The sequence below is a fragment of the Simochromis diagramma genome, unplaced genomic scaffold, assembly GCF_900408965.1.
Source record: "Simochromis diagramma unplaced genomic scaffold, fSimDia1.1 OVJJ01000646.1, whole genome shotgun sequence".
NCBI lineage: Eukaryota > Metazoa > Chordata > Actinopteri > Cichliformes > Cichlidae > Simochromis > Simochromis diagramma.
In genome coordinates this window covers 1,270,768-1,293,945 of record NW_024387279.1, presented here as the reverse complement: position 1 = coordinate 1,293,945, position 23,178 = coordinate 1,270,768, and the positions used below count along the sequence as shown (strand labels likewise).

Below are 23,178 nucleotides of genomic sequence, written 5' to 3'. Positions count from 1 at the left end.
TGTAATTTCTTTACTTTGAAAAAGTTTTGTACCTTTGACCTTTTTGTTTTTGTTTTTGTTTTTGATGCAGATCAAAATTCTTTTTATGGTCATGATTCACCTGATAGTTGGCTGGATACGTTCAAAATGGATTTTATACGGAGTTTCTGAAACTTCAATGGAGTAAATGAATAGGAATTTATAATATAACTTATAATGAAGCTGAATGATAACACAAAACTAGAATCTGTGCCACAGGCATTTCATAGTTGATTGATGTTGCATGCTAACAAAATCCATGTTTGATTTATTTAGCTAAAGGGTTAGCTAAACAAGCTACCTAGCTAGGTGGCTAAGGCCTCAGTCACACAGGTCTTGGGGCCAGTAACCCCCTGACAACTTCTAGCTGCAAGCGGAAAAAGTCTATTAGCCAACTGAGTGGTGAATGGTTGCCCGAGGTTGCTTGATATCACCATGTGAAATCGGTTGCAAAGAAAGTGCTGCACCAAAAACTTCCTTGTGATTGCTTTGGTCACTATAGACTGCCATGGTCTCCCATAGTTTGCATGATTTGTCTGCAAGCACTTACAAAACTTTAAACAATTGAGAAGGTATAGCTAAAACTAGAAGTGGAAAAGGTTATGCTAATACAAAAACGTCGAGCGCTTTTACTTTTAAGGTGAATAGTCTCCATTGGAGGTCTGTGTCACACTTTTTCTAGAGTAAATGATGAGTGTTTGAAGACAAGTTAGTCTTCCATGTGACTACTAGTGACCATAGCAACCTGCTAGCGACCAAAGCAATGGTGAGGAGGCTTTCAGTGCAACACTGTATACGTCTTTTTGATCACGTTCGCCTTAGTGACTGCCAGCAACCTCTAGCATAAATTCACAACTGGTTGCAGTGTACGCATTTTCCCCTAACGACCAGCCAGGGAATCAGCGACCCTTATCTAGGCCTGCTTAATTAAGGAATAAAGAAGCTTGTAAAGTTCAGATAAGATGAAACTGTAATGGTATTTTTTTTAATAATACAGACAAAAGAAACATTCATGGAACACCTATCCTGAAGGTAATATTAGCATTTTCCTGAACACACATTTCAGTGTAAAAGAATTATATTGTGCTAACAAGGATAAAGGCACATCTTTAAAACAGTGTTTCAGCGAATGATTTCATAGTTCAAAAAACCTCTGTACATTTGAATGGTTAACAGGTGCATGGAGGGAAAAATGCCACAACAATTTAAAGATAACTCATTCAACAACGATTAGCCATTGTACCATTTCCATCTGTGCAGATGTTTCTGTAGAGGAGAGTAGTTGTATATGTGTTATGATTAGCTTTGAAACATGTCAGACTAATGGTTTTTTATCTGAATAATGGCATATACACATGGGAAGTGTCATCCATTAAGTGATTATTATATGCAGTGGGGTGAAAAAAGTATTTGCCTCTTTCTTGACTTCTTAGTTTTCTGCATATTTGTCACATTTAAATGTTTCATACATAAAACAATATTAGACAAACAATTTTTAAGTTATGTTTTAATTTATTGAGGGAAAGAAAAGGTTATCTAAACCTACCTTGCCTTGTGTGACAAGGTAATTGCCCCCTAAACCTAATAACTGGTTGTGCCACCCTTGGCTGTAAGAACTGCAATCGAGCGTTTGCGATAACTGCCAATGAGTCTTTCGCATTACTGGGGAGGAATTTTGGCCCACTCTTTGTCATTGTCCTGCTTCATAACTCAAATGTGCTTGCACTTCAGGGCATGAACTGATGGCCGGACATTATCCTTCAGGATTTTCTGGTAGAGAGCAGAATTCACACTGTTCCAGACCATCACACTACCACCACCCTGTCTGTCTGCTGGTATGATGCTACATTTATTTTTACACAAAAAGTAACAGAGCTCAAACAGAGTAATATTCCACAGGATATTTTCCCTACCCTAACCCAAGTCTTGGAGATCATCAGGGCATTTTTGGCAAATCTGAGACGTGCCTTGCCCAGTCTCTTTCTTATTGTTAAATCATTAACACTGACTTTTCACACAGAGTCAGATTTTTTTTTACCTATAATAAATCAAATCATAATTTTTTTTGTCTAAGATTACAATTTGTTAGCTGACCCGAAACAAAATCTGAAAGTGGACAAATACTTTTTCACAGCAGTGTGTGTGTGTGTACCTGTTTAGATGTCTTTGTGGGGACCAGAAATTGGAAGTTTACTATACTTGTATACTTGGGGACCAAAATGCCCATCCCCAGAGGATTGAAGACTCAAAATGTGGTTTTAGTGTCAGGGTTACAGTGAGGTTATGGTTAGGTTTAGGGTAAAGGTTAGGGTTAGGCATTCATTTTTCATGGTTAGGGTAAGCGGCCAGGGAAAGCATTATGTCAATGAGATGTCCCCACAAGGATATGAATACACACACACACGTGTGTGTGTGTGTGTGTGTGTGTGTGTGTGCGCGTGTGTGTGTGTGTGAATATACAGACATACAATGTACCTCTTGAAGGTCAGTCAGACCAAAATGTTGTGACTAAATAAACGTGTTAGCAAGTGTGCAGGACTTATATTTAAATTGTAGTGGGTCATTTCCTGAAATCAGTAACACACACAATTACTAACATAAAGGGAAAGCACATCTTAAACAAAGATGGGAAATAAATAAAGAAATATTTATATAAAAATAAACTCTTACAAAATATTTTATATTAACCAGCAACATGGGGATTTAGATTTGGGAGCTTGCATTTGCTCCTGGGGTTAACTACAAATGTGGCTGCTCGACCACACCTTTCCAGACAACTAGCAGCAAAGTAAAGAGGAAATGGGACAGAGAACAAGTAGAAAACAATACTATCATACTTGACCCATAATCAGTAGTTTAATGTTCTGCTGTAGTTTCCCAAATATTCACTATTGGTTAGTTCAGACTGTTTGAGTTTTTATATCCAGTGTTTAAGTCTTCAAAAAAAGTAACAAAGAAAAACCTTAAGTGCCCGTTTCATTTTTCTTTTTTAAAAACCGGAATCTACACCACCAAACCTTTACTAGATTTAGTTGCAGTGAATCTTCAAAATGATCAGTAGTTTTCTCATCAAATAAATTATTAGTCGATTAACAAAAGAAAAATAAAATAAAATAAAAACCTGTTAGGCCTACTGTTTAAGGTGAGTCATGCCAGTAGACCAGTACGGCCTGTGAAAACGTTAAGCATGCAGCACAAAATGTCAATCAATTTGAAACACAAAAAGAACAATTGTGAAGCTGATAGCTCAAGTCCAGTGTCGTGGCAGATGTCCATTGGCATCATTATAATCGACAAAGTTGAATGAAAAAGCTGTGATTGCTGTAACACAAGGGCAGCAAGGCAGTCTCTCCACAGATACTGAAACCCACGAACAACACACGCTAAAGGAATGTCCAGTAAATATATCTATTTACAGGTATACACTTCTGTCCTCTCACTGCACGTGTTGCACTTGACATAGCAGCACCACAGGAACTTGCAGTTGCACTGCCAAACACGCGAGTACTGATGTGTGTTGTATCCCCGACCACAGCACATCAGGTCACAGCTGTTGGGCTGCTGAGCTGTTTTGTTACACAGACGGCCCTGCGTCCCCATGCTTCCGGTCAGAGGGTCAGCCTCGCAGTAGTTGGGAGACCTCTCGATGTAGACTAGCTCCATGTCCTTGGGCTTGCGGTAGGAGTGTGGTTTCTTGATCTTCAGGAAGGCGGGGCGCTTGTTCCGTCTGGCGCGCACAGGCTCCACGTGAACAGCGTGGTTGTACTTGTCTTTGAGCATGTATCCCAGCTGACGGAATTTGGGGAGTGTCGTCCAACATGTCTTCGTGGTGCAGGATCCAGAAACCCCATGACACTTGCACTCTAGGTGCATGCTCTTCTCCAGGACCTATAGAGGAAAAGCTCAGATGAAGTAATCTTTTCAAACTTAAGCCATTGAAAAATTGTTATTTTATAACTAATGCATGCCTCCTGATAAAAGAAGCGTGCATAATTTTTGTCATCTTATACAATTTCGGTAGACTGTTTGTTGCTGTATTTCCATAATGAGTCGGTGGGGCGGGGGAGTCTAACGCTTCAACAGGTTGAGACAAACATTTTCTAGCATTCCAAATGAATACAAGCATTCCAGGGATCTCAGAGCTGCTACAGTATGTCAGTCTATAGCTACCAGCAATACATGTGCCATTTTTACGAGTCAGGATGAGCTTCAAAAGACAATCTTGAGTATCCGTAGTCGTTGAAATGAATTGAATTACAGTTTAGGAGTGGAACCTTTCAGTGTATTTGTTACAGCCAGGGGACTCTGTGCTTCTGGCTGAATGACATCAACTTACCCTTCTTCCTCCTCACTGAGTGGGAACCCTTGCACGCATTAGAGAAGCCTCACCCTGCTTTTTAATTATTCTACTCTGATGTGGCCTCAGACTTTCTGGAGTCTCGTGGGGTAATTGTCAAAAGCCTTGGATGCATACAGCTTAGTGTGGTCATGCCCCCGAGACCCAGCAAACATTTAATTCATGGAGTTCAGTGAAGTGAAATCCCAGTGAAGATGCCATTGTTTGTCTAACAGAAGCCCCGTAAGCCTCCTGTGGCACCTTTTACACTCTTGTTTATTCTTCTCAAGAAATTGGAAGGTTGGCACTCAAGTCACACAGACTGACATTATCTCCAATTAAACATGAAAGCTTTCCTACAATAATTACAGAGGTATCAGTTTAGTAAGTGTATATTAAGAGATCCACGCACTGTATCACATTGTGACTGATGTCAGGCCTAAAATATGAAGCCTCATCCCGAGAGACTTCGCACAGCCTTCTGCAAACAACATTTTAGATGCATTCCTCTAAAATAAAGCTGGGCACACAGAGAAATTTTGACAAAGATTTGCTTAGATTTTTCATTTGATGCATGTAAGGTAAGGGTCTGCAGGAACTGCTATTTCTGTCTTTAATACATAGAAATTAGGTTTTCATCAAATCTATACACATCCTAAAATAATCTCATCTCATGGTCAGTTACATGATCTGATGCATGTCATTGAACAGAAACTAATATTTGATTGAGTTGAACTGCATAAAAGACTGAGCAGGATTTCCTTTTTACTTTTGTTTGACTACAATTAACTTTCTTCATATCTCTTCATCTATTAGCTTTTAATACTATTCTAGTACCAAAATGCCATTAAACTGCAAGAAAAAAAAAGGTTGAAGCTAAATAGGTCCTGATACATTTTTAATTTGCCTGTGTGTCCAACCACAGGTCTAAAATCAACTACACTAGAGAAATCTCAAGAGCATCCTCCATAATGATGCATTTGCACAATGTTGTGGTCATTATAAAACCTTAGCTTGTTGAAAATGCAAATATTTCCTAAACATCTTGGAGTTCGTATTACCGGTTTCAGAAAAGTTAGAGATTAAATAAAGGAGCATATATTTTATCTTGACAAAATTTCAATGACCATCCATGTGTGGACATAGTCAGGGTATAACAAAATTCAGTAGGATTTATTCTGGCTGAACCATCAGTATTTATATAAAAAATTAATGCAGGCTATTCAACAGTTGAGATACCAGAGCAAGCAGCAACCTCTCAGGCTGAGTAGTAAGGCCAGCGTTGAACTAATGTTCCTTGAAATTCTTCAAAGGTCAATCAGTCTCCAAAGACTTGAAATGCCCAAATTTTCAACAGAATAATTACATCCGCCAAACCATCAACCTGTCTATTAGATCCCATTACTACTGTTCAAAGAAGCTCTACCATTTATTAATGCTTCAGTCTTTATCTGTCTTAATGGACTATGTAGTGCAGGCTTTAATTAAACCACTACGTAAAAAGTCATCACTTTAAACAGCTGTCTTAGCTAATAGTATACTAATATCCACTCATTTCTATGTTTGACGTGTCAGCCTTCAATAACACTGACCACAATATTGTATTAGAGAGATTAGAGCATAAACATAGGTATCAAAAGTACTGTGATGCAGTGGTTTGAATAATGTCTAATAGACTACAATTTCTTCATATAAATGTGGAGTCTTCTTCATACATTAACTTAATTATGGAGTTCCACAGGGTTCTGTGCTAGGACTCATTCAGTTTACATTATACATGCTTCCCTTAGGCAGTGTTATTAGAACAGCATAGCTACTTTTTCATTGTTATGCAGATGATGCCCAGCTTTATCTACCCATCTAGTTAAACTACAGACATGTCTTAAAAACATAAAGACCTGGATGACCTCTGATTTCTTGCATCTAAATATAAACGGAAGTTATTGTGCTTGGCATTAAAAATCTCAGAAACATATTGTCTAAACAGAGACATATTCTGATGGCATTACCCTGGGCTCCAGTAACACTGTGAGGAATCTCTGAGTCATTTTTGACCAGACTATGTCCTCCATTGTGCAACAAACAAATATTTAGGACTGCTTACAGCATGCTGCAGTGAGAATACTGACACTGATATGTCTCCAATATTAGGATCTGTTCACTAGCAAAACTGAATTTAAAATCTCCTTCCTCCAAAGAAAGGTCTTGAATAATCTGGCATCATTCCATCTTAAAGCCCTCATAGTACCTATTGTATCAATAGAGCTCCTTGCTTCAGATCGCTGGTTTAATTGTGGTTTCTAGAGTTTTCCTAAATAGAGTGGGAGGCAGAGCCTCCAGCTTTCAGGCCCTTCTGTGAAACCAGCTCCCAATTTGCATTTTGGAGACAGGCACCCCCTCTACTTTTAAGATTAGGCTAAAACGTTCCTTTTGAATAAAGCTTATAGTTAGGGCTAGACCCTGAATCACCCCTTAGTTGCTGTTGCTTAGCTGTATAAACACTCTCAATGTGCTTCTACGCAACTATTGTGTTTAATCATTAGTTATCTGGCTCTCTTCCACAGTGTGTCTTTTGTCCTATCTTCTCCCCCAACACACCAGCAGGCTCGCCTCCCTTAGCCTAGTTCTACAGGAGGTTTCTGTGTGTTGAAAGGAGTTTTTCTTTCCCGCTGTCTCCAAGTGCAGTGTCATAGGGGCTCATCTGAATGTGTAATCAATACAGTAAAATTGAATTAAATTGAAATAAGCATGCTCACAGCCTTAAACAAAAACATTTATCTTACTCTATAACTATTATTTACTAATTTACTTCATAAGCACTGTACTGGAGACAATTTTAAGTATAAGTTTAATTTAAACAGGCACTCAGCAGGTGGGAACCCCATGAATGGGTGCAGTTGTTCTGTGAGTTTCAGAGATGGGAAGTATGATGTACACATTACCAATTATAAGTAGAATTTTCAGCTGGGTTTTATTTATCTGACAATCTTTCGCTTTTATTCCCCACATTGTAATAAAAATATTTGTACCTTGTTACTTATTATTATTACTTTAGACTTAACACATTTGAGGGAAGTGTTTATTTCATACCAATTTGAGCCTAACTGGGGGGAACAATAACACATAGAAGAACACATACCAACAGAGAAAAGAGCCAAAAACCTTTAATTTATTCATCATTTATGGTGCTATAGAACAGTGCTTTTGATGCAGATGAACACAATTCATGGTATAGCATCTAGCAAGTGCTACTGAATAGGTGTGAGCATAAAGGGAGAAACATTAACATCAAATACAATGTTTCCATCACCTCAACGAACACACAGAATGTTGTGTGCAGGTTGTCCCACAGTGCATCTGCTAGCTAAAAGTATGGCTGCTTTATTTCCAAGGAAAAGAATACAGTGCAAGATAACTTCACTCAGAGATGGAGGAAGAAACTAAGCTTATGTTTAAAGGTAAGGATTCCTCAGTGGCATTTGATAAAAATGGAAATATTAAGCTTACAAGTTCTCTTTTTTAAAATCAGATTTCAGGTCTGACATGATGTAATGGTTTTCTATATTTGTCTGGCCCAACAAGAAATAATCAAAGACCCTGATTTATAAAGTGCTCAACAAAGCCCAGCAGGATTCTCCCATTTCAGTGCAGCTAGCCAACAGTGAAGAAGCTTACTTACTTACTTACTTTCCAATTAATAATTGTTTCTGTCACTAGTTAGCTAACATAAACTGGTGTAGCAGTATTAGTAGTAACCAACCAACCTACTGACATCAATTTCTTGTTTTCTAGATACTTGTTGTTAATCTCTGTCTCTCTTCCACAGCATTTCTTCATCCTGTCTTCTTTCTCTCTCCCTAACCGGTCACAGCAGATGGCCCCGCCCCTCCCTGAGCCTGGTTCTGCTGGAGGTTTCTTCCTGTTAAAGGGGGGTTTTTCCTTCCCACTGTCGCCAAAGTGCTTGCTCATAGGGGGTCATATGATTGTTGGGTTTTCTCTGTATGGGTTATTGTAGGGTCTACCTTACAATATAAAGCACCTTGAAGTGACTGTCGTTGTTATTTGCACTGTATAAATATTGAAAATTGAATTGAATTGTCTGTACTTGACAAGATGGCACTACACATGCTCTAAACACCATAAAAAATTTTAAATCTAGCTTCATGGACAGTGTTAAATCTGTGACATTGTTTTTAGAGTTGGACTCCGTGGTGTAAATTAAGGTTAAAGCATGCAGACTTTCATGTCCACTTTAATAGTAGGAGCAGGATGTGCCTTCGATGCCTTCCAGTGCTTTTTCAATGGACTGTTTTCTTGTGGTTGAGTTTTGAGGACAATCTTTTCTATTGATCAGTCGGTCATCTGGCTCCTTACTGCTGTCTGCTGCTAATGATATCAACGTCGGGGTAATGCTCGTCCATATCAAAAAAGCAGTTCGAATCATCCACAGAGCAGGTTATAGGGAACATACAAACTCACTATTTTTGCAGTCTGAAATATTGAAAATTGCCGAACTAGTGAAATTCCAAACAGCACAAATTCTATTCAAAGCAAAAAATAAAGAACTGCCAGGTAATATTCAGAGTATGTTTTTTTGAAAGAAGGAAGTTACAATTTAAGGGGTTTTTGTAAGTTCAAAACAGGGAAGGTACGTACTACAAGAAAAAGCTTTTGTGTCTCTGTGCATGGAGTGAAACTGTGGAACAGTTTGAATACGGAATTAAAGCAACATCCAAACATAAAACAGCTCAAAAAGAGTTTAAAAATATGATCTTCTCGAACTATAAAGAAAGGAAAAATATTGAAGTTAAGTGAATGTCTCTATTTAAAAAATTTCATGATGTGATTTTATAGTATATAGTATATATTATATCAGAAATCTGTTCACTGTTTTTATTACAGATTATATCAGTAAGAAAGATGACAAACTATTAACTGATAACTTCTGGCAAAGGGGTGGGATTAAATAAGTGTGTACTTCTTCCCACTCTCTTTCAACATGTAAATGAATCAGGACGGTAGCTATATTGAAATGTATTGACTTTTGTATAGTATTTTTTTCTCTCACTCTTATTTTCTTTACTAAATGTACCTGTATATTGTTTACATGTTTGAAATAAATTAACAATAATAATAATAATAATAATAATAATAATAATAATAATAATAATATGGTCGTCTTGGGTTTACCCTAATTTGTTTCTTTGAAAATACTATTACTTCATGAGTTCGTGTTCTCAAAATGATATTTGCACTAGTTTTGCAATGACCACACGATGCCCTCAGTGGCTCCTGATATTGAAATTTCTATGTAAAAAAAAAAACAACTGTTTTTTACCTTCATGTTGATATGAGCCATTAAGATTTTAACAAAGACTAAACAGTAGGAACCAGTACTATATTTTACTACCCAATTTTTTTCTGATACAACCTGTACAAACTACCTGCAGGTATTTTTTTGTCAGTGTATCTATATACATTTATGTGGCAGTGGGGCAGGTTGTCCATTCATTGGAATGTTGTGTTGTAATCCTCCACTTTGCATGTTAAAGTGTCCAAGATAGAAATAACCCTCGATGCAGATGTGTGTGACAGATAAATCTGTGTATGCATGGAAGGAAAGTACTGTATGGGTAAATAAGGGGATGAGGTTCACCATTTTTAATGCCAAACCGTTAATTCTATTTCTAAGATGAATGTGTTTGTAGAGCTCACTGAAGCTTATGACAGAAAACCAATAAAGATTAAAGAAATAATCATTAAAACCCTTGTTTCCATGAGAACATTCTGGTGTTTTGGACACAGTGTTAAAAACACAATAGATAACAACAGATTTCAGTTTTAAGCAGATGTCAAACTGCTTTCACAGTTTTGGGAGACCTCTGTGTGCCACTTGCAGGTAACACAAATGAAGGTAATAGAAGTCAAAATGTGGGCAAAACAGCATTTTCTCCATAGACATTATATTGGAAAAGACACATGAAGAATGTAGAACATGCAAAAAGAAGACAGGTATGTGCCTTGTTGAGCAATCATTATTAAACTGAGTGGGTGCTATCTTTGACTCAAGTATACTCAAACAACTAAAACTTGCTGCTCTCGCTGCTGTGGGTATAACAAATTCTAACATTTACCTCGTCCACCACTCTGTGTGCAACTGTTGTTTGAGTTTCATCACTTTCAGATACTTTCTCTGATTTTTTTTCTCCAGTTTAATCAGAGAAAAAAGTCAAAAAAAAGTCTCATTTACAGTTTCCCTAATAAAGCCCACATTGTTGTTTCTTCTTGCTATTCTTCTTGTTTAATTGGCAAAGTTACATGTTCTCTGTACACACTACAACACCATGTTAGCATTTTCAGATTTTTGTCTTTTTAACAAAGAACTACAAACTCTGAACTGCCTGTAGGTGTGGATATGGAAGTGTTTGCCTAATTACATGTGTTGGTTGTAAAGAGTGCTGGATCTGATATCAGTTATAGTGTGAGCAATCCACATTACAACTGTTAGTAGTTACATTACAATCAAGCCATGCTGCTGAATCAGGTTTCAGTGCTGCTGTCAACACTGATCTCAGGTTGCTTCACTTAAAAGCTGAACCCCATGAGATCCATGCAGGGAGTGACACAAACTTTAAACTTAACATCAGTTGGCCTGAGGTATTAGGGGAGCAAATGTGGGCTGTTTGAAATCGGATTGCCTGCAGACTGCTGTCATGTCCAGGCTGTACCCCGTTAACAGCATGTGAGACGGTGTGTATGTCATTTCTGATTTGCCTACATTGTCTTGCACATTGTGATATACCGTTTGCATGGCTTTATTACAACCGTGCATGAAGCTCTGTCAGAACGCTTGCCATCAGGTGATGACGATGTATAAACCTACCTTGCGTCCCACTTCATTGTTGTGTAAATTCATGAGTGTCCTGGCGCTCTGCTTGATCTCCCGCGCATCCACAAACACCTTGGAGAAACTCAGTCCATAGTGGATGTCCGCAGAACAGCCACCCCACTTCCAGCCCTCCTGCTGGTTGTAGAAACCCTGTTTCTCCTTGTCACAACCGCAGCCACTCAGGCTCCCCTGGGTGCAGGCCGCTGTGACTGCATGGGCGACCCCTGCGGCTATGATAGCGTAGGTGAAAGCAGCCTCCTTACTGCCTGCGATAAAGAGGAGAGACATTTCTAATCACTATCACAGACAACAGGATTCACTATTTCAGGCACTGTCAAGCCTCCTTACATACCTTTCATAGTTGCCTCAAACCAAATCATGAAATACACAAGCCGAGCCAAGTCCCCTTCATTAATCAAGCTCTCTTTAAGCAGATAAACTTCAGCAGGAAGCGTACCTCTAACAGCTCTAATAGTGAACACCTTTAATAAAGGAAGGTATTTTCAAGCAACTTGTATTGAATGTGTAATGAAGTATGGTTAGGTGGGATACTACTGTAAGTGCAGGAGTAATTACACTAATTCACTGATCAGATGAGCATAATGAAACAGTAGAGGCAGATCAGAGATTAAAAGCTCGGGCATCGGCTTTGGCCCTTGTCCCAGCCGCCATCTCTCCAGGATCCACCCTGCGGAGGGGAATCTGAGAGGCATGCACAACCTCCCTACGTGGATGGATTTCCACTCCATAAATCCAAGTTCTTCAGCTGTAGTTTTTTAATTAAAGGCGGAGATCATTTCTGAGCACATGGGAAAGCATCCAGAAATGGCCAATAAAGTCATCATATTCAACTACTAACTTCTTAACCTCTGCCAGGTGACCCGCCCCAGGTTAGGGGTATTATTTAGAGGCATTTTGACCTATATGGGACAAGCAGATGGGATACCTTTAAAAGAAAATCACTATATGTAGTGATGTAATGTATGAGACTTTATTTGAAAGGTAACATTTTGTGGTTGAAGAACAACCCAACTCTCATCAGGAGCTGGGTTTTGCTTCTGTCATATTGTAACACTTGTCTAACTGTAACCACTTTTCCTTCTGCGATACCTTTCTGCAGTTCTAATGCTTAATTCTAGCTCTAACAAGTCAGTTTCAGTGCCTCACCCTAACATGTAGTTTAACTTAAAGCTGATCCTCGTCGCCCTAACCCTAGTCACTTGTTTTATGTAAATAAAACTGTGTAGTAGATCTTGTCTGCCTCGTTCTGATGTTCATTTCAGGGTTCCTGTTTTGTTTTCTTTCCACTGAAGCTCTGAGTGACATTTGCCAGCACATTCGTTGTCATTGACTCTACTCCAGGTTTAACTTGGTTGATTTTCCTAACCACATACTTGTCCCCCTGGACCTGTCCCAAATGAGCTAGTGGATGTTAAGAGATTGAACTGCCACAGAGACTTTTCCGACATTGCACAGCTTGTCTTTATATGCACACACACACACACTTCTGTGCAGCTGTTGAACCTTGCTGGAGCACATGCACAATGAGTCCTGATTCTCACTATCAGTCTAGGACCATCTCAAAGTAGATGGGACATCACAGAAAGCAACATCCTGGCTTTACATTTGTGATCTAGAGATATTTTCTTCTGTCCAATCGCTTGCCCGTGCAGCCAAGAAAGGAGAAGCCCGTACTCACTCTCTACATCAAGCAGCCAACTTGGTGGGTGGGGAGGATGCTTGAATCTAATGCCAAACTACTGTACCCTCCTGCATTGCTGCCAACAATGATCCCAAATTGGTGTATTCTGTCAGTTATCAGCATTCCAGCTCACTGAAACAAAACAATAGATTCACATAGACAAGGTGTTGGGCAGCCGGACCCAAGCAGCCTTTTGCAGTTGTGCTTTTCTGAAAAGATCTGCACTCATCTTTACTCGCTGACTTTAATCTGATGATAAAGAGTGCTGCTCTGCCCTGAAGCACTGAACTAAAAATCATTCTACATAGAGCGTCTTTTGCCAAAGCTGCAGAACCGGGAGGTAAATTTGTAAACCTAGAAGTAAGTACTTGTCTGAACTTGAAGCTTTGGGAGGTGTGGGTGGGGGAGAGGGGTGTATTTTATGAACATACATGAAGGCAGTCGCACTGACAGTGGATAAAAAAAGAAGAAGAGAGCATGTAGGTATGTGTATCTTGCAGCCGTCAAATGCATCACATTAAATAAGTGGTCAAAGAAAATGGGTTGGTGCACTCATTCAAACTAGTATGTCATGCACAACGCAGCAATCAAAGCTCAGCGTGAGCTATAATACACACAACATGAAAAACGACACCCTCAGCTCTCCGTCTGAGATGACAGGCTGAACCTAAAGGACAGGACAGCAGAATACCGGCCTGTTAAAAACTCATTTATCCACAGTGCTGTCTCTGGAGCGAGCATCGCCTCCAGCTTTGTTCCACACACAGGATCAAATCAGGGGCTTATTTTCCCACTGAGAGCAGACGCAGTGCGCCTGGGCTTCAAACTTACAGACATCTGTCCAAGTGTCAGAGTTCGAGTACCTCGGAGGAATGTCTCCTCCAAATGTTTTTGGAGAATTAAAAGCAATTTTGAACAATCAGTGTCCAGCTTACTTCCCCTGTATCTGCTAGAATGATACTGGAAATGTACTAAAGATAACACACAAGCTAAAGAAAATATTGTGTAATAATTATTTTATTAGTTGACATATATTCACATATCTGTTTTAAAGGGTTCTCACTATGTAAATGGACTGGTTCTTATATTGTGCCTTTCTACTTGAGCACTCTATATATGACATTCGCACTCAGATGGAGACATCAGGAGCAACTTGTGGATACTTTAACACACAGACAGGAGGAGCCAGGGATCGAACCACCAACCTTCCAAACAGCAGATGACCTGCTCTACCTCCTGCGCTAAAGCCGACCACAAAAGAACAAAGCTTACAGACATGTAAACTTGTTGTTTAATTATCATGCTAAAATCTCTGGTGCAAGTTCACAACAGCAACAGCCTCCAGGCACTTTAAACGTTCAGGTAAGTCTCTACAATAATAGAGAGAGAACCTCAACATTCAAGCAATTCCCTGTGAGGAAGAACTCCAGTAGAACCAGGCTCACAGTAGAACCAGACTCACAGAGGGGGAGTCATCTGCCACCAGCATTTGGGGGGGGGATGAATAGAAAGAGAGAAAACCCCAACTTGATCGCCCTGTGAGAAGCACTTGGTGACAGGTGGGAGGAAGAACTCCCTTTTGACAGAAAGACACTTCTGGGCGAGAGGCAGCCACCTGTCTTGATCGACAGAGGGGAAAGAGAAGACAAAAGTGGAGCTCAGAGACACAAACATTTATTTCAATATCTGCAGAAAATCTTAACATTAATGTGATGATTTTGTTTTTGTTGACAAACTATTTCTACTAAAAGTCCACCTGAACCAGGTGACAAGAGAGATGGAACCCTTTAAAGCAGGCAAAGATCAATTATTTTTACAGAAGTGCTTTAGGAAATTAGAATATGAGCAGAGATGGGCAGTAACGCGTTACTTGTAACGCGTTACTGTAATCTGATTACTTTTTTCAAGTAACGAGTAAAGTAAGGGATTACTATTGCAAAAACGGTAATTAGATTACCGTTGCTTTCCCGTAGGAACGCTGCGTTACTAAAACCGTGATTTTTTTGCGAGAATGTCTCATGACAGTGACGTAAGCGAGTGTGACGTTCGTGACAACAGCTGTGTGCAGATCAACAATGGATCACATATCGATTGTGGGAGAGAGTATGAGCGTGCAGCGTTTAAAGCGTGGAAGTACTGACCTTACTTTGAGTTTGATTCCATAAAAAGTGACAAAACCATTAGCGTCCGTTGTGCGTGGGAAGAAAACTTCTTTTTACAGCAAAAAAACCCTAAACTTCCGAACAAGCACCGAGTAGCTACGACGTAATGGGAAATTCACAGAGAAACTCGCGGATTCTTCAACTGACCGCACCAGGATAAACCTCCGCCTACCGCAGTCCTGCTTTACAGATGAAAATAGAGCAACAGGACCGCTAGTCTTTGACTTTATTTATTTTCTGCTGTGTTTTACTTGCATCTATTTGAAAGACTGAGTGTAAACACAAAAAATATTTTACTTTATGTGCTGGAATGTACAGAAAATAGGTTTCAATGTTAAACTAATTTATTCAAGTCAGAGAATGTTGCATATAATTACATTTTTGCTTGATGCATAAAGTTAAAAGATTAAAACTAATAAAACAAGTTAAAAAGAGACTTTTCCATTTGATTACATTTTGTATGATGGATTATGCAGAAAAAGTAGAATTAGGCTGAAAGATCTATCGCTTTATCACCTCTTCAGGTTGTAAATCGTGTTTTTAAAAAGTAACTAAGTAACTAAGTAATTAATTACTTTTGAAAATAAGTAATCAGTAAAGTAACGGGATTACTTTTTTGGGGAAGTAATCAGTAATTAGTTACTGATTACTTTTTTCAAGTAACTTGACCAACACTGAATATGAGTATTATTCAGATATAGATAAAACATTCAGTAGTGTTATGATGGCATTATAATTATATTTAGGAGTATTATTCAATTTATATGCCACTGAAAGAGAAAAGCCAACCGCCCCCCTGAATCAGCCTCTACTCCTAAACTGAGCGCGTCACTGAGGTACAGCGTGTACAACTACATACCCACTCTGAGTTCTTTCCCGAACACGGTCCTCTCCCCCAGGGCTGAGCAGTTCCAGCGGCCGTGCCTGAACTGAAACTGACACTCATTGATTCCCATCTGAACTCCTTCCCCGATCACTATGATCGCGTCGGGTCGACTCTGACAGATAGTCCTCTGACGCGGGGCCAAGCCGGGGATCTTGTTACAGATGATGCTCGCTCCCAGCGCCACCACCGACGACAGCCCCCTGCGATGAAGGTGACAGGTTAGAAATGTGGCGTTTCCCTTCTGCGGCTCTTTCTGAGAACACCACGTGTGAGTGGATGCAGGGGGGGCAGGTGCGTGGGATTCTGTAACAACACATGTACAAACTGAAACCATAAAAGACCCCAGCACCCAGCAGACCCCGGTGTGCGTGTGTGCGTGTGTGTGTCTGGAGAATCTCCCACTTGATCTGAGACACGAACAACAGAACAAATACACCTGAGCACTCACCCGATTTTCAGATACACAATCCCGAGGCACAGGAAAAAATGGAAAATCCAGCGCCGCGTATTCCTGTTCATGGTACTCAGCCCTGCCGGTGGATGAACGCTCCGCTGTTGCAACAACACCCAGCTTTACTCCTCCTGCTGAGTCCCGCAGGCTCTCCAGGTGTTCAGAGCCCCGCGCGTAAATATACGATAAGTCCAGAGTGTGTGGAAGTAAACGCGCCCTGCTCTCATCTGGTGACAGTGCGCTGGAGGTGGCAGCCTGCAGGGGAGCATTGGGGCTGTTGTGTACAGGTAAGGCAGCTCGGCTCCTCGGTGATCAGGCTCAATGTGAGTGTGTTTGTGTGCGTCTCTCTCTCGCCGTGAGTGTGTGTCTACCTTTTCTACTAGGGCGTGTTCTGTGGAAGATCTGCCTCCGAGCCGCTCACACACGCTCTCACACAGCCTGCAGGTACACGCTGCGGCTCCCGCAGACCCGTGTGGTAAACACGCGGAGCCGTCACGTCCTTACACTCACACGCGGCGGCTCATCCTAAACCACAGGTCACCCGCGACACCGCAGACTGGCAGCCGGCCGGGCACCGTTACTTTTTATTTAGCAGTAAAATAAAAGCCCCTCCCACCGACACACACACACACACACCTCCGCCCAAATGGACGGATTACGGGGCTCACTCTGTCAGACTTTATATATATATATATATATATATATATTGTATTTATATTCATTTGTCATCTTTAGCTGTGCGTAATATGTGTGCGTGTCTTTGCGGTCATTTTGTGTTTTTGTAGTTGATTGTGTGTCTTGGTAGTCATTTTTTTTTGCACCTGCAGTTATTTAGTGTCACTGTGGACATTTTGAGTCTCTTTAAAGGTTTTTGTCTCTTGGCAGTAGTGTTTTTATTATTATTATTATTATTACGTTAGGGGTTTTTTGTTTGTTTGTTTGTCTTGTTTTGGAGCTATTTGTAATCATGTTGTGTGTTTTCCAAGATGCTGTATCTAGTTGTAGTTGTTTTGTGTGTACAGTCATTTTACACTTGTGATGTCATTTGTGTCTTTGTGCTCATTTTGAGTCATTTTGTAGGGTTTTTTGCGTCTTTATCTGAAGTCAAACGGCATCATCTTACAATCATAATATGAATATGAATGATTGAAAACGATATGAAATTATGTTTGTATTTTGTAGCCGTTTTGCATGTTTGAATTTCTTTTCATCTGTTGTGTTTTCGTTGTGTCTTTTTTTGCAGTTTCTCACTTTGTTCTTTGTCGTTTGTCACATTTTGTTGAGCTAGTTTTGCGTTTTTTAGACCCCAATTCTCAGTCAGTCAGCTGTCAGTGTCTTTATTACATTATGAACAGTTTTGCGGCAAATGTATTTACATGAGTATTTCAGGTCCGTGTGCAACTTTTAATTCATTAAAGCTGAAAGGTAAATATTTTGACTGAACATTATTTTAACATTGGTCATTAATAGAGACTGCTAAAGAGCAGTCAGTTCCTTTCAGTTCCCCTTGAGTCAGTGCTACACAGCCAAGGACCCCCGAATGAATTTCACTACTTTAGTTATTTACTTGAATTAAGTGCTTGGGCTCAGTATAACAGTGGTTTTAGGATGTTATTTTCCCCCCAGTTTTAAAATTTGTGGTACTATAAGTACTGGATTTCTTTGGGGGGAGGAAATCCATACAAAGCCAGAAATTCATTAGATGGCACACATATCTGTTCATCAGTTAAACCTTCAATTATTTTCATTGCACAAGCGGATAAATAGTGGATACAATGTAAATATGAGTCTGAGGCGTTAAAGTGAGATTGTTAAACTGTGAGCATGTAACTTTCTGCACAGTAAGGTTCAAACATCAAGAACACTTTTCTGAGTACCGAGGAACTTTATATTTGAACGTTTGTCATTTTGGATGCTTGTAACAGCGCATTTATATTATGTGTTTTCGAGGCTGCTTTTACTTAGTAAATAAGCAGAGAATTTTACCCACCAGAGAATAATGGAGCATTTGAGTTGAAGTCTGATCGTCAAACTAAATATTTTGAAACAGTTAAAAAGCAAATTCAGATGGAAATTCAAACTTCAAAACTGGAAAAAAAAAAGATTTAAATAAGAAGTCTTTGGCTTGTCGTGCACAGTTTCTGTGTCATGGGGGAAAAACAAGCCTAGAAACATAACTTAAGCCATAAAATGTTTTATTTGTTTAAAAACTGTCATTACAAGCACATCTGGTCCAACAGTAATTGGTTTATTATGCAACAGCTGCAGAAACATTAGTAAAGACCAGATCAGACTTTTTCCTCATGTCCAGTAAATGATCCACAGTGATCGTGATGTGGAGCCGTCAAAGCGCTCTACCGCCATCTGCTGGCACACCTGTGAACCTAACATTGAACAAAAAGCTGTTTTCGCACTTCTACCTCCAAGTTAACATCAGCACACACAATGGTGGGAAATGCTGCCTTCATTGTTAGTGTGCAGAGATTTCCTAACTACAAACACGTAACAAAGGAAAAACCCAAAACACTACCCTACACCCTCAAGAAACTTGAAGAGAAAACTTTGAGTAAAATTCAACTGAAATGTGCAAAATTATAAAATCAAATATTTATTTATTCAGATAATTAATCATTAAGGAAATGTGTTTGCTATAAACTGAATGTGCATCAACCAACTAAGTCTCATCTGACCAGATGAGATTTTTTATTGACTGTACAGTAAACAGAACCAGTGGCTGTGTTATGCTGTGTGTGTGTGTATTTATATTTTTAGGGCAGTAGTGCTCAGTAAATGGTTTGAACAGCACAACAGTCATTCTAATCAGATTGTTTGGGCTTCCAAGTCACCAGATCTTAACCCAGCTGAAGAATTATGGACATTTTGCACAGAATTCTCCATCATCACAACTCCAAATAGCAGAAATATTTTGGAATAATGATGCCAAGATGCACCCTATCCCCAAATCTAAAAGGGATCCTTGGATTTCCATTAAAAGAAGCTGGAGTCAGCACATCACTGCAAAACTGGGGAAAAGATAGGACGGGGGAAACGCTTCAGCAGGAATTTGCACAAACTGTAAAAGAAGGGTAGGTTAACTGGCGAATCTAAATTGCTCTTAGGTGTCAATGTTTGCCTGCTTGTGTTAGCCCTGCGACAGCCTGGCGACCTGTCCAAGGTGTAGGGCCTCTCGCCCTGTGGTAGGTGGGATAGGCTCTAGGCCCTCTCTGTCACTGAAACTGCAGGTGAAGTGTTTTTTCCCCTTTTGTCTTTTAAATATTACCTTAAGGACCTTTAGATTAGTTCCTTCATGTACATTCATAGCACAGCACTCCACTTTGTTTTAATTACTGGGTCAGATTTTATTGGGAAGCTCAAGAAACACAAACAAAACAAAGTTACAAATTTACACATCAATCCACAGTCCAGCGTCCAACATATCAGAGCGTATTAAAAAGAAGCAACAGAAAAAAAAAGAAAAAAAAAAAAAACACGTATCCAGAAAACAGATCCCTTTTATAGGTGTGGAAATACAGTCCTAGTTCATCATTCTGCTGCTCAGGTCACAAACAATACAGATACACAACACTGTTCAACATTATTATCATTTTTTTTAAAGTCAGTTTTGTCAGCTCTGGAATACATTAAGGACATACACAGGACAACCCAAACTGCAGTCTGCAACAAGAAATGAACCAAGAATAAAAACAGAGTTATAAGAACATAAGGAATACGAGGTGTTAACATATAAATATGAGTATATATGTTAACACCTCATAAATACGATAACACCAAAACTCTTACATTATGAAAATTATTCCACAGATGAAGGAGAGCTTGAGAGAGTCCACTCTTCAGGGAAGGCAATAGATTGTATAGTTATCTCCTAAAGAGGGCAAAATCACTACCCTAAAACTATACAATCTACTACCTCACACTGGACGAGCAGCAGAATACAGAGCAACATCTGAATCCACGAACACACCGCTGAGGGAGAAGACCTCCGGAATCCACACAGGGACCATTGAGATGTCTGTTTGGCACTTTGGGAAAGACAGTAGGTTGAATAGTTATCTCCCAGTGTGGGTATGACCCTAAAACTATACAACCTACTACCTCATCCCACTGTGCACATGCTGTTGGCTTTAACAAGGACCCGACTGATCCCAGAGATGTGAAGCAGTGAAGCCTGTGGAGACAGAGAGCACGGTGAGGAGACAAACACCAGAGGCTGCAGTGAAAGAAAGCCGAGTATACCAGCTGCCCACTGAACTGATGCCTTAAATTCCAAGTGTCCTGCGCAGCTGGACGGTGGCTCTACATCTGCCTGCCTGTTCATGGTGCCACATGTGACCACATCACAACGTTCAGATTGGATTCAAATGCACAGCTTAGTAACCTTTAACAGAAGGTAATGTTTCAGTACCTTCCCTTGAGCTGAGTGCTGAATTGGCATCAGTGTGAACACTTGCAGGACATCCACCCGCAGACCAAGTCCACTGAGCCAACAAACAGACTCCAAAATGCAGAGTTTTGTGAACAATGACAGTCACCAACAGACTGATAAAGATAACAAAACACACAGAGTGAACCATTCCATCATTATACTGGACCAAAAACTGAGGTCACACTGTAGCCCAGGGGTGGGCAATCTCAGTCCACGAGGGCCGGTGTCCCTGCAGGCTTTAGATGTGTCCTTGATCCGACACAGCTGATTTAAATGGCTAAATGACCTCCTCCACATCTCTTGAAGTTCTCCAGAGGCCTGTTAATGAACTAATCACTGACCCAGGGTGAGATCTAAAACCTGCAGGACACCAGCCCTCGTGGACTGAGATTGCCCACCCCTGCTGTAGCCTATCCAGAACACTTCATGTAGATCAGGGGTGGGCAACTGCAGGCCTCAAGGGCCTGTGTCCTGCAGGTTTTAGATCTCACCCTGGGTCAGCACACCTGAATCACATGATTAGTTCATTAACAGGCCATTGGAGAACTTCAAGAGATGTGGAGGAGGTCATTTAGCCATTTAAATCAGCTGTGTCGGATCAAGGACACATCTAAAGCCTGCAGGACACCGGCCCTTGAGGCCTGGAGTTCCCCACCTCTGATGTAGATGGAGACTGCAAACTAACATGGTGGAGGTCAAGCTGTGCCAACACACCATTTGGTTAATTTCAGTCCCTGCTTGTTTATAATAACAATCAACTGTTCATTATGGGATGTTGCCACAACATTCCAGGGGGAGCCTGTACTCTGTGAGTAAACGGACAAGAGTTTTGAACTTGCTCGCACTGTACATTTCAACTGACCAGCCACCACACAGAGCTCACGCTGAATGCAGGGCTGAGGATACACGAGTTAAAAATTTGAAAGAGAGACAAAAAGCTGATGAGGCATCTACGCCGACAGGCTGATCTGTTTAATTCATTTCTGTTTTTCTTCAGCAGCAGCAGACCAGTTGTTAGTGGAAGAGCTAACACAGAAAGCTAACAGCAAACGTTCATGTTACACCCGTGACAATAACCTTTCTGTGGACCTCTGCAAATAACATTCTGAGTCTCTGCTGCAGAGAGAGGACTGCAGCTTCACCAACACTGGTACTGGGTTAGAACTGGGTAATCAGTAGATACAAATGCCAGTGTGTTATCCCAATGCAAGACCCCAGTCAGCTTCTTTGATGACAATTCCAATAAAGTTAAACAGCGAGGTGAGTGTTGACAAAAAAGGAGACGAGCAGTTTTACTCTGAGGAAATTTTTAATGCTGAAAATGCACTGCTGTCTTTAACTGTTTTTCCTAGTTTATTACACTTCTGGGATTTATTTAGTTTATACTGCCTCACAGTGAAACACTGCTGGTATTCTACATTATTGCAGGTTCAGATTAACTAACAACTGTAAGAAAAATTAGTCACAATCTAATTACATTTTGCAAAGAGAGATTACAAATGTTCTTTACCGCGCTTTGTTTTCTCTGACATCCTAAAGACACCCTGAGCCACATGTCCTGTGCCAGCCTATCAAACTGTGTGTGCACAGCTGATTAAAGTGAAGGTTGTGGATATTATGACAGTGTTTTGGGGCCATTGTATCTTAAACTGCAAAAACAACAACAAACCTTCAGCATTCTTTAGGGTCGAGTCTAACACGCGCATGATAAAATACTTAGAAACTGCTTGGGATTACAAACATCTTTACCAATGACTTGCATTGCTTTACTGCGCGTGTTGATCAACCTCATCACAAACAGGCAGCGCCTGTAAGGTGGAAGGCATTTTACAGCCCAAAGACACGTCGACAGTACACGAAAGTTGGATACCGGTACCATGACATCACCCAAGGAGAATGGGAGGGGACAGGATGATGGATATGACTAAGAAACTGAGGGACACTGTATGTCCCTACAGTACAACGACTCTAATAGCAGAGTTCCCCAGAGGTTACAGTTTCTGTGTTCACAACTATCTGAGTGACATGCATGACACACTGCATTTCAACACACTGACTAATCATGTGTCCTTTAGGCCACTCCAAACAGACTTGAACAAAGAGAAATGGGAAGGACTAATTCCAGGTATGCACAACTGAATGCATGCGTCTAAGGAAGCCATTATAGCTCCAGCCTTATAGTTTCCACGTCGACAAGCAGGCAAGAGTTTGCTCACAAGTCTTTAGCCAATGAATGAGCAGAGTCTGTGAGTTTCTCAATTTTCTCAACCTTACAGTAGGACAAGATCGA

General features: G+C 40.3%; 2 protein-coding genes across 2 annotated transcripts in view; both read right to left on the bottom strand.

Annotated features, from left to right (window-relative positions):
- Positions 1-2,355: 2,355 nt before the first annotated feature.
- On the bottom strand, positions 2,356-19,654 carry wnt7aa (wingless-type MMTV integration site family, member 7Aa). Its single transcript, XM_040003224.1, has 4 exons — positions 16,442-19,654; positions 15,967-16,193; positions 11,238-11,509; positions 2,356-3,906 (listed from the first exon to the last, which is right to left on the bottom strand). The coding sequence occupies exons 1-4, from the start codon at positions 16,510-16,512 to the stop codon at positions 3,427-3,429; spliced, it is 1,050 nt and encodes a 349-aa protein (XP_039859158.1). The 5' UTR covers positions 16,513-19,654; the 3' UTR covers positions 2,356-3,426.
- Positions 19,655-19,778: 124 nt separating this feature from the next.
- ptpdc1a (protein tyrosine phosphatase domain containing 1a) overlaps positions 19,779-23,178 on the bottom strand; it is a 33,845-nt gene continuing 30,445 nt past the window's right edge. Inside the window, exon 11 of the transcript XR_005691763.1 lies at positions 19,779-20,630. The gene's annotated coding sequence lies outside the window, so the exon portion shown is untranslated. The remainder of the gene's footprint in view (positions 20,631-23,178) is intronic.

Coding starts and splice junctions, on each gene's coding strand:
- wnt7aa (XM_040003224.1), bottom strand. CDS start 16,512: ATGAACAGGAATACGCGGCGCTGGATTTTCCATTTTTTCCTGTGCCTC. Junction 16,194..16,441: donor ATTGTGTATCTGAAAATCGG/GTGAGTGCTCAG, acceptor CCTTCATCGCAG/GGGGCTGTCGTCGGTGGTGG. Junction 3,907..11,237: donor ACAATGAAGTGGGACGCAAG/GTAGGTTTATAC, acceptor TTTCCTCTATAG/GTCCTGGAGAAGAGCATGCA.